The 14,774-nt window shown below is 45.5% G+C and overlaps 1 protein-coding gene across 2 annotated transcripts in view; it reads right to left on the bottom strand.

The window, feature by feature from the left end:
- Hdac8 (histone deacetylase 8) overlaps positions 1-14,774 on the bottom strand; it is a 220,145-nt gene that overhangs the window by 18,201 nt on the left and 187,170 nt on the right. For both annotated transcript variants that reach the window (XM_057759662.1, XM_057759660.1), the window contains one exon: positions 4,724-4,829. In XM_057759662.1, the coding sequence (XP_057615645.1) occupies positions 4,724-4,829 (106 nt within the window). The remainder of the gene's footprint in view (positions 1-4,723; positions 4,830-14,774) is intronic.

Below are 14,774 nucleotides of genomic sequence, written 5' to 3' on the forward strand. Positions count from 1 at the left end.
CCTTTTGTTTCTAGGGAGACATGTGATTTCGGGTGCTGTGGATCAGCTGCACGGAAGGAGCAGGGTAAGCAGTGTGCACTGAGCGGGGTTTACTGGGGGTGGGGCCACTGGATAAAGCACACAGGGATGGCCAGTAGAGTTGACAGGGCAATGCCGCCGAGTGGAGGAGGGGATCCAAAAAGGCCAGAGACTGACTCCTAAGTTCCCGCTAAGACAGCCCTGGGTTCAAATGTCTGTGCTAGCCCTCATAGCATGTGACTCACACTGAAGTGCTTAGTAAGAACTTGCTGAACAAAGGGAGCTTGACTAAGTCACTTATTCTCCCTGAGCCTTGGTTTCTTCATCTAGAAGAGACATAGTAGCCATTATTCTCATTATTTCACTTGTGCCTTCTCTCTGCACACTTAGACCCGTCTGTTGGTCCCGCCCCAGCCTGCCCTGTAGAGGTGGTTGTTTTCTTCAGCAAGGACTGGAAAGGGCAGGTGTACAAAGTCCTTGTTTTTCCCTCTCGTACATTCCTCCTCTCCCTTTCTTCCTCCTTTTCTCTTGATCCCACTCATTTTTTCCCCTGTATCTCAAGACAAGTTCTGGGAACCCTAAGCATGTGTTGAAACCTCCAGTGTTAATTCCTCCACATACAAGCGCATAGTGCTCCCTCCCCTCTTTGTAGCCAGTTGAATCTGGCTGAAACATGAAGCTCAGGGCCCCAAGTGGCCCCTACTTGCTTCAAATGCCATTGGTACTACAGTGCAGCAAAGCTCCTACCTCTAGCCCATTTCCCCGTGCAGAGCTAGCTGGGCCCCTCTAGGGACTGATCACATCAGCACTGTTCCAACTCTGGAAGGTTCACTATGAGCTAATTCCTTTGGAGTATGTTAACCAGAGGAAAGGCAAACAACTCCAAGCATGTGGAGATGGGGCAAGGACGATTTCACACTAGCAGTCATGAGCTATGTTCAGTCATGCACTCTCTAATGTGAACTTTCTTGGGACCAGTGAAGTAGGCCTTTAGGATGTTCACTGGCACAAGAAGCTCAAGCAAACAGACCTTTTCTATGCTGGGTCTAAAGTGAGTAACTTAAGTTGACTTTCTCTCTTTTTTTTTTATTTTTGTCTTTTTTCTTTCTTTCATTAGAACTGAAGGGCAGAAAAGATGGGCTAGGTGCAATCTACATTTGCTTCTGCCTTCAGTTCCCCTGTGGTATGTAGAATGCATGTAACTCAGTAAAGAGGAATCTTCTGGGCTTTGAGTTCCAATAGGCTAAAATCGCATTATCCATGTTTCTAAGTGCTGTAGTGAGAAAACAGAAAAACCAAACCAAACCAACCAACCAACCAAACAAACAAACAAACAAAAAAAAAACCACCCAAGGCTGAACAAGTTCAACTAGACAGACATGCTGGGGATAAATTCCCTTGCAAAGCGGTTGAATCCGTCTACCCCCTCCATGGTTTCTCACCTTCCCTAAACAGCCCGGGACCTGTACCCTGCTCTTGGTTTTTAATGGGATGGGGGAGGCACAGTGAGGATCAGCCAGCGTCACGGAGGTTTTTTTATATGCAAGAACAAATGACAGTCTTGAAGGCAGGTTAAGGAAATCTTTCAGAATACAGAAAACTCAAAAGCCTTTCCACACTGACCATTGTCATGGCAACACACTATCTGATGGCAGCCTGCGTCACTAGGCTGAGGGGCACAGTATCAGTAGAGCAGGTTAGCTTGGCCATTTTGAACAGCATTTAGATTTCTTTCTAGCCTCAATTCTTCTAGGCTGAGATGCATTTTCTTTTCAGTTCTGGATTCCTGCGCTTTGTTAATTTGCACGGCTAGGGACACAAAGACTCTGTAACAGGGACAGAACCGTGAAGAAAATCTGAACACTTCTGGTATTCTATATTCACTGTCCTTGCCGCCCACCTTCCTGGTTCCTTGTCACCTGTTCTTATTGACTTCGCCTCTCCATGTCAGTTCTTTCCTCCACTCAGCGTCCCCTCCCAACCCAACACAGTGACTCATCAGCCAAGCTAAGCTCTCACCAGATCCTTTTCATTCTCTCTATGCTGGTTGCAATGTAGAATGTCCTGGATCTTGGCATCCGAAGGAGCCCTCTCCCAAGGTAGGGGCCCTCCTAGCCAAGTCATCCTCTACCCCCCCCTCCCTCCATCTCTAATGACAGCCCTCATTCTCTTCTGGACACCCTGTTCCATTTTAGATAGCTCTAATCGTTGCAAACTCCTCCTGCTTCTGAATGAAAATCAGTCCTTTTATGACATCCATCCGTGCGTCCACCCCTGTGCCCTCCCGCCAGTTAGGCCCTGTCCTGTTCTGTGACAGCCTCGCTGTCAAGAGACATGAGGCAGGGTTGATGTCCCCCCTAGAGTTTTCTCTTCTCCAGAAAGCCCCAGCTCCTCTAAGCAGACCTCTTGGAGTTTGGGCTCCAGTGCTTCCCCGGGACTGGCTGACCTCCTGCAACATTGTTCCTATTTGTCTAGAGCCCTTTTAAAGTGAGGTCTATACTGTATTAGCATCTCTGGAGGCCACCTTGACCCGGTGACTCATACTGAACTCTGTGTCAACGACTGTCTCTAATTCTCTTTTAGACAGAATGCTGTTAAAGCTACATCTCGTTTTGCTTGCATGCAGCCCCTTTTGAGAACCCAGTTCCTGGATTAGATGCTTTCTCCCTGCTGAAGTTCATTGTGTTATTATCCCAATACTGCCTTCATTGGCTAATACAGTTCAAAAACGCGACTTCCGTGTCCTCTGGACTGTATTATTCTTGTTTTAACTAACCCTTAGCATCACTTTTAATCTCGATCCACCCTCACCTACTCCTCACTCAGGTTCCTTTTCTAGCTCATCTACATTACCTTTCTCACGTCTTCTCTTGTTTGTCATTTCGTTTCCACAGCAGCAAACGTCACCACTGTCTGGAGTGACGTGCCTGGGAGTGTGTGTAGGGAGGCCAGGGCATACATGCACGCACACAGCTGAGGTAGGAGCAGGGAAGTCTGGTAGTGTGTGTGTGCTTTCTGTTTTTGGTGCTTTGTCTGGGTGCTCCCAGAATTTAGAGCCTGGATAGGAAAATGGTAAGGCAGGAGAAAGAGTAACAAGAGAAACTAGTCCACATTCAATCTTAAGGGAAATGGGGACCATTTTCTGGATCAGAGGAGCAGAGGGAAACCAGGGGGAAGGGCGCAGATCTCCAGTCTCCATCCAGATTGTAGCACAGTGAGGAGAGTCAGCAACAGAAGGAATTTAGAAGCCTTAATGACTAGAGAAGGGCCAGGCGGTGGTGTGAGTTCGAGGCCAGCCTGGTCTACAAAGAGCTAGTTCCAGGACAGGCTCCAAATCTACAAAGAAACCCTGTCTTGAAAAAATAAAGAAAACAAAAGAAAAGCAAAAAAACAAAACAAAACAAAAAAACAAAAAAGACTGGAGAAGGGAGGAAGATTGATAGACAGTAAGGACGTATAGAATTGGTAGCCGCCATTGGGAGATCAGAGGAAGGTGATTTCAAACATTAGAGGCAGAAGAAGGTTGGGTTGCAGGATATTACAAGAGGCAGAGAGCTATGAGCGTAACTGAGGGTCTAAGGCTCATTAGCACAGAAAATTTTTTCAGGTCAAAAGAGCCTAGGAAATATAGTCCTTACCACAGGCTTTGCTGTTGCCACCAAGTACACTCTGCTAGTGAGCACAGCCTTCAGCAAAGACCCTCAGACTATGGCACACTCCCTTAGATGAACCCCAGCTTTTAGCTGGCCTCTTCAGACACGATTACACTCCCAGGAGGAGTCAGAGTGGGAGATCTGGCACTGTCGTTGTCATTTTATGAATAAACAAGAGAATTTCACTCTTTGGAATAGGCAATATGATATCCATGACCTCTTAACTCTGCAAATAAGATTCAAACACACACACACACACACACACACACACACACACACACACACACACACACTTTCTCTCAGTTAACAGAAAAATGATTGTTCTAAATACGTAAAACAAACGACAGATGAGAAGCAAGTCTTAAAGAAGCATCCGAGAAGCGGGGAGGGGCGCTGTAAAGCAAAGCTGAGGGAAGAACCCCCAAAGAACTGGTGGACTGTAGAGCCTGACTACCATCCTCTCTATCCTGGGTCAGAATAACTTGGGGGAGGGGTAGAGGGCAGCAGCTCTACTGATTAATCACTGGACTTTCATAGACTCTCATTGCTCTCCTAGACCATGCTGCAAGAGAACGTCTGGGGGAGAAATTCCTTTGCTATCTCAACCCCTCAAGTTTAAATTCACTTGAACTTCCCTAAACTTAAAGAGTTTTTCTGTTTTGCTTTGCTTTTTCACAGTGTCGGAGATAGTATGGCAGGCAAATGCTCTGCCCCTGAGCCACATAACCCTAGCCCTTAAAGATGGTTTTACTGTTGGCCTTTTCAAAGAAAAAGGCTCCCAGAATATTTTAGAACTGATTTTTCCTTGGAAGTGTCTTAAAGCTGAACCTTTTGTTCTTCTGAAGGTGACATTAGCCAGCCAAGTGACAATCTCAACCAGAGTGGCTTGTGTAGAATTCAGGCTACAAGATGTCAGGCCAAAAAGAGGATTCCTTTCCAAGAAGTGGAATGATTAGTTGCCAAAAGACAAATGGTATTTGAGGAAGCCCCCAGCGGCAGGCCACCCCACACTGGGTGGAATAAGGAGGGCAGGACTGGAGGGTGGCGCTCACCTTTGATGTAGTTGAGGATTTGCTGGATTCGCTGGGGCTCATTGCGGTCTGGCCGGCAGCTTGGCGTGATTTCCAGCACATAATCAGGACCATATGCTGTGAAAAACTGTAAGGAAAAGAGAAAGGCTAAAACCCAAACAAAACCACATAAAATGTCCAAACCAAACCACATACAAACAGGACAATCGAACGAAGCTCACCATGCCTGACAAGGCCAGGGCAGCCTCTAAGGGCAGAGTGGCATGATGTGGCAGGAAGTTCTGTCCATCACAGTGCTCACTCATTCAGCCCTTCAGTGACAGCCACAATGTAATTTGGGAGCTTGTTGTCAAGGGCCCCTCTGCTTACGCTTCAGCTGCTTTGCTCCAGCCATAGCCCTTCACGCTCTAGCCTGCTAGCCCACTGAGCTCTCTCCATGCTTTCTTCTTACTTAGAACTCATGGCTTTTTTTGTACCCCCAATCCATGCTGCCTGTGGAAAAACCTCCCCATCTTCCAGGCACAGCTCAAATGTCACTTCCTTCATAAAGCTGTCCTTCGTTCTCTGCCAACCGCCAGAGCATTCTGCCGGTGCCTCTCTTACACCCCCCCCCCCTTCAGATAGACAGTGCTGGCTTGCATGTCATATGCAGGTCATGGTGGCAGCTGCATGGAGGGTCCTCTAGGTATTCATATGCACTGGATAGAGACTTTTCAACAGTGACTACCCTCCCCTCTCTCCACTGTGAAGAACTCTCTGAAGGCAGGCAGAGTTTTAGTAATCTCTTACCCTCACAGCCCATTCATTAGCCTTGGAATGCTTGCTCCAGGAATGGCAAGTAAGTCTACTAAGTTTTTCTTTCTTTATAGTGAAATTTATGTTTTTAAAGTCAAGGAATCAAAATAAAGGCTTGTGGATTCTATTTCTAGCTCACTAGATGACCCCTTGTGACCTTTGGTAAGTCGCGATATCTGATTTAGCTTCTGTTAGGGCCCACTTGGGGAAAAACTCTGTGACAAAGGGAACCATTCAAACGGGATCCGTCTTTGAATGGGAAATATGCAAAGCTACGATTTCTGTTTTGTGTGTGTGTGTGTTTTTTTTTTTAACAGAAGTAGTATTTGTGTGCACTCTCTGGAGAGAGAGCATATGGTCCTTAACACGATGTGTTTCAATAGTGACATTGTTAGGTTGTAAGTAAACCAGGGAATCCAAATTCCCTGAAAACAAAATAAAACAAAACCTCAAGCAGTATATATAGCAGGCATGGAAACGGGGATCTTGCTATGCTGTGACTTTGTTGCCATTCAAAGAACCCACAGTTATTGCTACTGTCATTTACATTATTCTTGTTAGAAGTCTGGCTGTACATACATCTGGCACCGTGGGAGATGTTGGGGAACAATCTGGAGATTCTAACAGTGTCTTTGTGGAATCCATGAGATTAATTTCATGGGGAAGATAGCTTTTGCATACCATGGAAGAATGAATACTCTACACGTTTAATTGAAAGGAAAAGGCCCAAGACTGTGCCAGTGCTTCTCGCACCATGTATGTGAATTGGCCCAGAAAGGGACAGGCATTCAGCCCTTGCCAGAGAGATTTACTCTGTGATTCCTGACAAATTATGGAGAGGGAAACTACCTTGAGTAGAGATTGTCTTTATCAAATCCCTACATGAAAGAGAAAAGCAGGGTTACCTGGGGTACGGTAGGGGACACATGCAGAAACTACCCCCTCCCATCGCGGCTGAAGAAACTCGAGAAGCATTTATTTTTAGCCAAGGAGGGCCCCTCACTTCAAGTTGTAGAAGAGAAGGCTTTAAACAGGTGTGGCGGCCTCTTCTCCTGAGGAGTGTCAAGTGATGTGCTCATCTCATGGGAATGGAAAGACAGGCTTAGAGCCACAGAATACAGGCAGCTGCATCAAAGCAGCTCTTCAGGGAGACCCACACCGTTGGCATCACAGCACTAGAAAAATATGAGGCAGGGTGCCTAGGCAAGATATAAAAGGAGCCACTGCTGCCTCCGTATGCAAGGCTGACACAGCGGCTCCTTGGTCAGCAAGGCAGGCTGTAAGCTGCTTGTCTGCAGACCCCGGTTTGGAACAGCACGTTCTCACTTGAACGCCTACTGTGATTGCCCACACTTTAGTCCCCTTTGGCAAATAGCACAGGGCTGCTAACCACTTGGTCAGCTGGGGCCAGACCTACCTGGCCTGTGACAAAACAGCTCTACTAGGATTAAGCCTCTTATCCTGGCTTCATTTGCACCTGGCTTTAACTGACTGAGCCACACATGGGACATAGTCATTAAAAAAAAAAAAAAAAAAAAACAGTCTTTGCTGAAGCAGACTGACTGACTGCAGGTAACAGCCAAGACCCAAGACTGGGTTCCTAAACTTCTCTCTACCTTTGCCAATCAAATACTCATTCTCAGGTCCTGCTAAATTGCACTATTCTTGGCCTCAGGGCAACTCAGATGGTTTAAGAAAATCCCTGTTAGCCGGGCGGTGGTGGCGCACGCCTTTAATCCCAGCACATGGGAGGCAGAGGCAGGCGGATCTCTGTGAGTTCGAGGCCAGCCTGGTCTACAAGAGCTAGTTCCAGGATAGGCTCCAAAGCTACGGAGAAACCCTGTCTCAAAAAAAAAAAAAAAAAAAAAAAAAAAAAGAAAGAAAGTTGGAAGCCAGTTATGCATGGCAGCTGGCTGCTTCCAGTCTTGGAGGTTTTGCTTGGGTGAGGCCAACTGAAACTGTAGGCTGTATTTAAAGCCCCTGTTCCTGTGTTCTACGTTTGCACTTGTTAAATCCTCTCTGCTAGACTACCAACTCTGTCATGTTCTCTTTGCACTACCAACTCTGTCATGTTCTCTTTGCACTTGTTAGATCCTCTCTGCTAGACTACCAACTCTGTCATGTTCTCTTTGCACTTGTTAGATCCTCTCTGCTAGACTACCAACTCTGTCATGTTCTCTTTGCACTTGTTAGATCCTCTCTGCTAGACTACCAACTCTGTCATGTTCTCGTTGCACAGCCCAGAGAGTCAAACTCAAGTTGCCAATGCTTTCCCTTAGATGTATGTTGAGTCAAGCTAATTTGCCAAGGGTTTACCTAGGTGTCTGGTTAATTGTGTGGAATAATTCAGAGTCACCTCAGCACAGCTTTCCTGGGCTTTAGAGACAACGTGACAGGGTGAGCACTGGCGTTGGGGTCAGGGACAGCTGGAATTTGGCGCCTGGATTTAGCTGTGTGCCTGGGGTAAGCTTGGTAATCTCTGTTTCGTCATTTCCACCCCAGGGATGATAAATACTGACCTGTTTGGGCTGTTAGGAGATAATATCTATCAAAGGACCCAACCTGGAGCCTGGGATATAGTAAGACTCTGATAAATGTGAATTCTTCTCTCCTGGGGGCAAGAGGCCCTTGCTTAACTCTGTCCCCTCTAGATTCTGAGGAATGTGGGGCGAAGTGCTCAGGGGTGAGGCGTAGAAAGAAGAGCCTGTTCCTTCTTCCAGACCAAGTCTTCTGGCCCCCTCACTTGCTTCAGCCATTGGGTTAGCCTAGGGCCAGCCGAGGAACTGACTTCCCTCATAGTTACTTGCGGCTTCTTACTGATTGTTGAGGTGGAGAGGAAACATGATCATGGTACACAGAAAAGATGTTGAGGTAGAGGGATTTGGCTAGCACTGGAAATAGCTTATGACCCCACCCTAGAACTGCCCTCCAGCTCCAGGAGAAAAGGAAATGGGCACACTGCAGTCCCAACCAGGCAGGTGGGGCAGGAGATGAAAGGGGCTAGCCGACCTTCAAGGGAACACACTGGCTTTGATCTCAGCAAAGGAAGAAGGGAGGTGCTAACCCCTCTCCACCCCTTCCCCTCTTCCTGCAGCACTCCTTTTGCTTCCTGGGCTGCAGTGGAAACAGTTGAGGGGAACATGGTAGTGTGGAGTCAGGGCAAATGGAAGGTATGCAGCGGGGCAAAGGGCTGGGGGGTTGAAGGTAATGGCTGCTTTAAGGGTCTGAGTCTTGACCCCACGAGTCAATGAATAAAGGAATGTAAATAGTTTGTCTCCAGTTCAGTTCAACCCAATTTAATTCTCCATTCTTGCTCAATCCTTTGCAGCTCTTGTGCACACAATGAAAACAGCACACAATTAGATCCTTGGTCAAAAAGATAGCAGTGGGAGCCTTTGAGGTTGTTATTCTACCATAATCCTGCTTGGTCACAGGAAACCCAAGCCACAGACCCAAATCAGCTGACCTTTCTATCTTCCCCTTAACACTTAGTAACTCCGACTTAGTAATATGCTGGAGTAGGTTAGTCACTAGGGTACAAAGACAATAAGGAATGCTTAATCGGGGAGAGAACTGCAGAGCAGTGAGATGAGTGGTACAATAATAACATGACAATAACAATGCTGAAATAAAAGTAATGGCAGGCAGTGTTTATGACAGGCTTACTATCTGTCATGCACCTAAAGTACCTAAGCATTCTTATGGACGGAACTCCATTTTCACAGCCAACCTATATGGTATGTATCATTGCTTCCATTTTAAGATGAGATCAGAGCACAGATATTGTGCCCAAAGCTAAGATTTGAGACTATGTTTTCCTGGAGATCACCTCTGTAAAGTGCACCAGAGGGACTGCATGTGGAGGGTCTGGCCAAGGAGGATACAGGTGGGGAGGAGATAGTCCCCAGCAGAGTCCAGCAATGGCAAGGAGCCTGAAGCAGAAGAACACCAAATTAGGTATAATTATCTGTAGGCCAGCAGACTAGGAGGCGAGCAAGAACTGCGTGGTAGGCCCTGCCAAGTCATGCCTTTACCTCAGACTAGTAGCTCCATGAAGGCAGAACATTGTTTTGTTCCCTGCCATATTGCCAGTTCTTAAAACAATACTTGCACTTCATGGGCGGTAAATAAATACTTGTGGGATACTGAGTAGAAGCTTGGAGGAGACACAGGAAGTGAATGGGATATCGGTGCGCATGAGAGGGCTCACTGGCTCCCATGTGGAGACTGTTGGAATTTGAGGAATGAATGTGAGTAGGGTCACCAGTTAGCAAGCTGGTGCTACAGCCCTGAGGGCTGCTCATAGAACTGGGACAGGGACACTGTGGGAGGAATGAAAAGGGAAAAAAAACTTCAAAGATAATATCACCAGGATGAAACAGTAACTTGCATGCGGGGACTAAGGAAAAGAGGAGTGAAAGATTTCTGGCCTCCAGGGAGGAACAGTAAGAAGATCCAGCCTGTGGACCCAGCAGAAGGTTTGGGGGTGTGAGGGGTGATTCCAGTAGGGAGCACATGCCGGGTCAGGATCCCAGCCACAGCGGTCTATGTAAGATAGTAGGCTCAGTGTAAGGGGAGGCTAGACCTCTGACGCCACATGTATTACAGATTTGGGGACGAACAGTGACAGCAAAGCTAAGGAAGCAGAGAAGATTGCCTTGGCCAGTAGGGTGGGGGCCCTGCAACAAGAGAGATGAGTGTCAAGGATAAAAATCATGTCATGCCAGAACACGTCTGGGGTGGGCAGAGGGAGTGGAAACAGATCTGGTAGCAAGTTCAAATCTCTAAGAGGGTTTAAAGATTTTATTTTTATTTTGTGTGCATGAGTGTTTTGCCTGCGTGTGTGTATGTACAACATATGTGTGCCTAGTGCCCTTGGAGGCCACATGAGGGCATTGAATCGCCTGGAACTGGAGTGTAAGTTACCTCTTGGGTATTGGAAATTGAACCTGGGTCCTTCTGCAAGAGCACCAGTGCTCTTAACTAACGAATTATCTCTCTAGCTACTCCCAGAGAGTTTAAATGAAATGAAGGCTGAAATTATCTTCCTCATGTGTCCACAGGAAGGAGGGTGTGGCCAGAGGCTTGCTCATAGAAGGGTAAGGATTGGACAGGAGGAAGTGGAGAGGAGAATTAAGATGACTTTGTGTATTTTAAAGGAGGTAGAGGCCGGGCGGTGGTGGCGCACGCCTTTATTCCCATCATTTGGGAGGCAGAGGCAGGCGGATCTCTGTGAGTTCGAGGCCAGCCTGGTCTATAAGAGCTAGTTCCAGGACAGGCTCCAAAGCCACAGAGAAACCCTGTCTCGAAAAACAAAAAACAAACAAACAAACAAAAAAAAAGGAGTTTGATCTGGTGCTAGGGAAGCGAAACTTAGGATGGGAACATGTTGAGTATATTTTCAGACATTGAGGAAAGAGCTTACAACATGGAGGCATGAGCAGCCTGAGGGAGATTTGGATTTAGTTCTCTGTTTTGTGGCTCACTAGACCAAAGAATCACAGGCAGAAAGTACTGTCTCATGCATCTTTATATTACCAACGCCTCTTGGCAAAAAGGCCAGAAAACAGGTGCTCAATTTGTATTTGTTGCACGAATAGACTAAAGTGTGCCTGAGATTTCACAGTGGTTCACATCCTGTGGGAGAATTCGGGTCTTGAAGGATGGGGGTGACAGCAGATAGGCAGTGGAGAGGTATATATTGTGGAGGTTAGTTAAATGGAATCAAGATGTATGTGGGGACCACCAAGTGCCCATGAGCTCACCAGTGTTGGAAAAAGAGAGCCTTGACTTCAGGTTGAGGAGAGAGAACTTTCTGTGATAAGCACTGGGCAGGTTCAAGCACAGAAAGGCTGGCGACTAGTGTAGAGGTGAGCACAGTGGTATTCGGGGAGAGGCAATGCGGACTTGAACCATATAGTTGCTGTGGGGTGGAGTAGACAGGATAGATACCCCAAAGGGAAACTCAACAGGATTTGGCAGTTTGTTGGCTGTGGAGGAAGGGACTTTGGCAAGGAGTGGAGCTGACTCCTAGATTTTGAGTCAGGATGAGTGGGTGAATCTCAGTGACACCGACAGAAACGGAGTTACTGAGGTAAATTAGTAAGCAGAGAAAGACTGGCCAAGGGAAGATGGGCTTGGTGTCAGTTGGGGTTGACATGACAATGGGGGTATCGCCTGGGTCATGACGTCTGGCAGGTGGCTTAAAGACATGACAGTGGTGTGTGAGAGTGAAGTCTCGACACAGGAGCAAGGCACACGTTGGAAGAAGAGTGATATTTAGAAGGATATTTGGGGGATGAGAAGAGTCATGAACAGTAGGACAAAAAAGTCAGCAGAGAGAAAGGGCGCAGTGAACAGAAGCCTCTTGCAATCTCAGATCAGAAGCAGTAAAGAAGATGCTTAAAGGGCTACAGCTTCTTATACTGGCAACTCATCCCTGGGGCTAGAGCAGCCTCCTCATCTTCCAGCCAGGTGGAGAAATAATGGTACTGCTTCTGTCTAGCCCTCTTCCTGGAATATCCTGAGTGACTCTCAAACTTCTAATTGTTAACTCAAATTCCACCATTTTCTAAAAAATTATCTTTAATTCTATCAAGACAAATTAGGGTTAGTGCCAATCTTTCTTACAGACCGGAGGCTTTTGTCTGTCTCTCTCCATTGGGGAACATTGTGCCTCTGACTGTAACCTGGGCCTTGGCCAGAAAGAGCACTTCTTGTCCTGCATCACCTTGTGCACAGAACTCATCTGAACCAGAATAACATAATATGAGCACTTTGAACTCTAACACAGTCTCATAAAATGCATCTCAAACTTTCCTGTATCTCCAATTACTCCATCAAAGAACCTAGATCCAACCATGGATGGAAACAAAAAAAGCCCGCTTTTTCCCAGAAAAACATTTCTGTTTACAGGAAATTCGGTTATTACATATGTCATTGATGGTACATTTTAAGGACATAAAATTGCAGTGGTATTATTGGGAGTAAATTTTATTGCCATGGCTTTTCAACACAAACAAACAAAAATAATAACTCCATTAGTTGCTAGATTGAACCAGCAGGAAGCAGAACATCAAAGGCAATTGGTAGCAGGCAGAGGATGGAAGGTAGGCCTACCCAGAGCATGACCCAGAGGTTAGGGTGAAATGTGCTATTGTAGAGAAGGTGTTAGGTGGACATGAGGATGGAAGACAAGGCAGATTGTTAGTGCTAGAATGAAAACCTGTTTTGCACCTCAACTTCAGGTACATCCCATTTGCACTCCTCACCTTACTTGGTGGCCACTTAATATTGAGGCTTATACCCCAAAACTGTGTGTTTAAATGAATGAATGATAGGGTGAGTGAATAGGTTATGGAAATAGTTTTATTATTCCAATATTTTTTCTTATGGTACTGAGGATAGAATCCAGGACCATGCACATGCAAAATAAGCCTCTATCCCAGCCCTTACTTTGATGGTTTAAGTCACTTTTTTCTTTTTTTTATTAATTTTTAAATTAATTTAAAAAACTTTTGCTATTGAAAGAAGTTTATTAAGCAAGATCATCAGGTAAACTCAGAAACGTTATCTTACTAGAGCACTATTTATATTTAATCAGAGAATATGCCCAATAGTAACAAGTTCATTAGCTAATGAACTTAGAAGCGACTTGTGCTAGTATCTATAGCCTGTTTGCATAATGAACTATCTAGTGAGTTCCTGAACTAGCCAATGCACAGCAATGTGTATACACATATAAGCATACATTGTTATATGTATGGCCCCTAGAAATGCTGGAGTAAATGTAAGATTCAGTGACAGTTCTTAAGATGGAAATCTAGAGAATGATATAATAACAGGAGAAACAGGAATAAATGTCAATGTAAAAAATATTGGTAATAAATGTTCAGTGTGTGGAGCACTGGACCAGTTAGGTGGCTTGTCCAAGATCCTAATGATAATACTATTCACGCCATCACAGCTGTAAGCTTGAACCCATAGCTTCAGACTTTCAGCCCAGTGGGTTGTTCACAAATAATGAATTAGCTAAAGACAGAAACTTCTGGAGTCATGTGTGATTAACCTTTAACATCAGTTGTACACTTTCCTAACTGTGTGACCTAAGGGAAGTTCTTCACCTATTCCATCTCTTGGCTTTCTCGATTGCAAAGTGGGGAAAATAACAGAAGCCAGTTTATAGGGTTGTTGCAACAATATAAATGAGGTGATTTACAGAAAGAACTGGGAACAGTACCTGTCTTCCAGAAAATTCTCAACAAACAGCATTATTTAGTGCTAGATATTCTTCCTTCTTCTTAGGCCTTTCGACCACATAAAGAAATAGAGCTCTGAACGGAATGGATAGTGAGTGAAATCAATTTCTGTACAGAGTCTGACCAAAGTGGGTGAGTTCAGAAGAGCTCAGCCTGTCTCCAGGAACTCTGAAGTCAGAAAGAGGGACAGGGAGATCAAGAGAAGGATCAAGTGAAAGTAACTACGAAAAATGGGCAGGGGGAATGAGAAACTGGAACTGGCAGGAAGAAAGGAGGACAAGATGACAGAAAATGAGTTAATTCATATAAAGTATGAACAGTGCTTGGCTTATAGGAAATGCGCGACACCTGAGAGGAACAGGCAGAAGAGACAAAGGTAGGGGATTGTACCTCTCTAGGGTTTTCCCTGAAAGCCAAAATTTTCTTCAGGGCGTGGTTTTAGGGGAAGAACCCTGGCCAAGACTAATATCTTTCCTGCATCACTGTGGATCCTCAACTTTCCACTATTAGAGAGAATTCCTCCTTCATAAATACATGCCGGGCCAACTCTGGTTATAGCATATGTCTCTGCTGATCAAATGAATAGTTTGGAAACAAGCCTACACATGAAGCTTTTTTTGTTTTTTTTTACATTCAGCTTTCCTTTGGCCGAGGATGGGGATAAAAGATGGGAATACATAGGGGTATTGTTTTATCTGGCTTGTTTGCTGGACAAATACTGAGATGACTTTGGAAACTTATTCTGCTGGAGGATAAGTAACCATTACCTTGGCTGAATCCTTACACTATGCCAAGTAATTGCCCTTTCTATATCCCTAAGCTACCTGATACGTTTTCCTCAATGCCTTGGTCCCTTCATTTCTTAGACACTTCATCACACTGCAGTTTTGCTTCTTCGCCATACCCTGGTAAGTTACAGTTTAGTGGCAGGTCTCATTAATTGATAGGAGCTGCTGGAGTCACTGTGTTAAGGAGGATTCTGAGGCTGGGTCTAGGTTCATCAGGAAAATGTACCATAC

Source organism: Chionomys nivalis, chromosome X (genome assembly GCF_950005125.1).
Source record: "Chionomys nivalis chromosome X, mChiNiv1.1, whole genome shotgun sequence".
NCBI lineage: Eukaryota > Metazoa > Chordata > Mammalia > Rodentia > Cricetidae > Chionomys > Chionomys nivalis.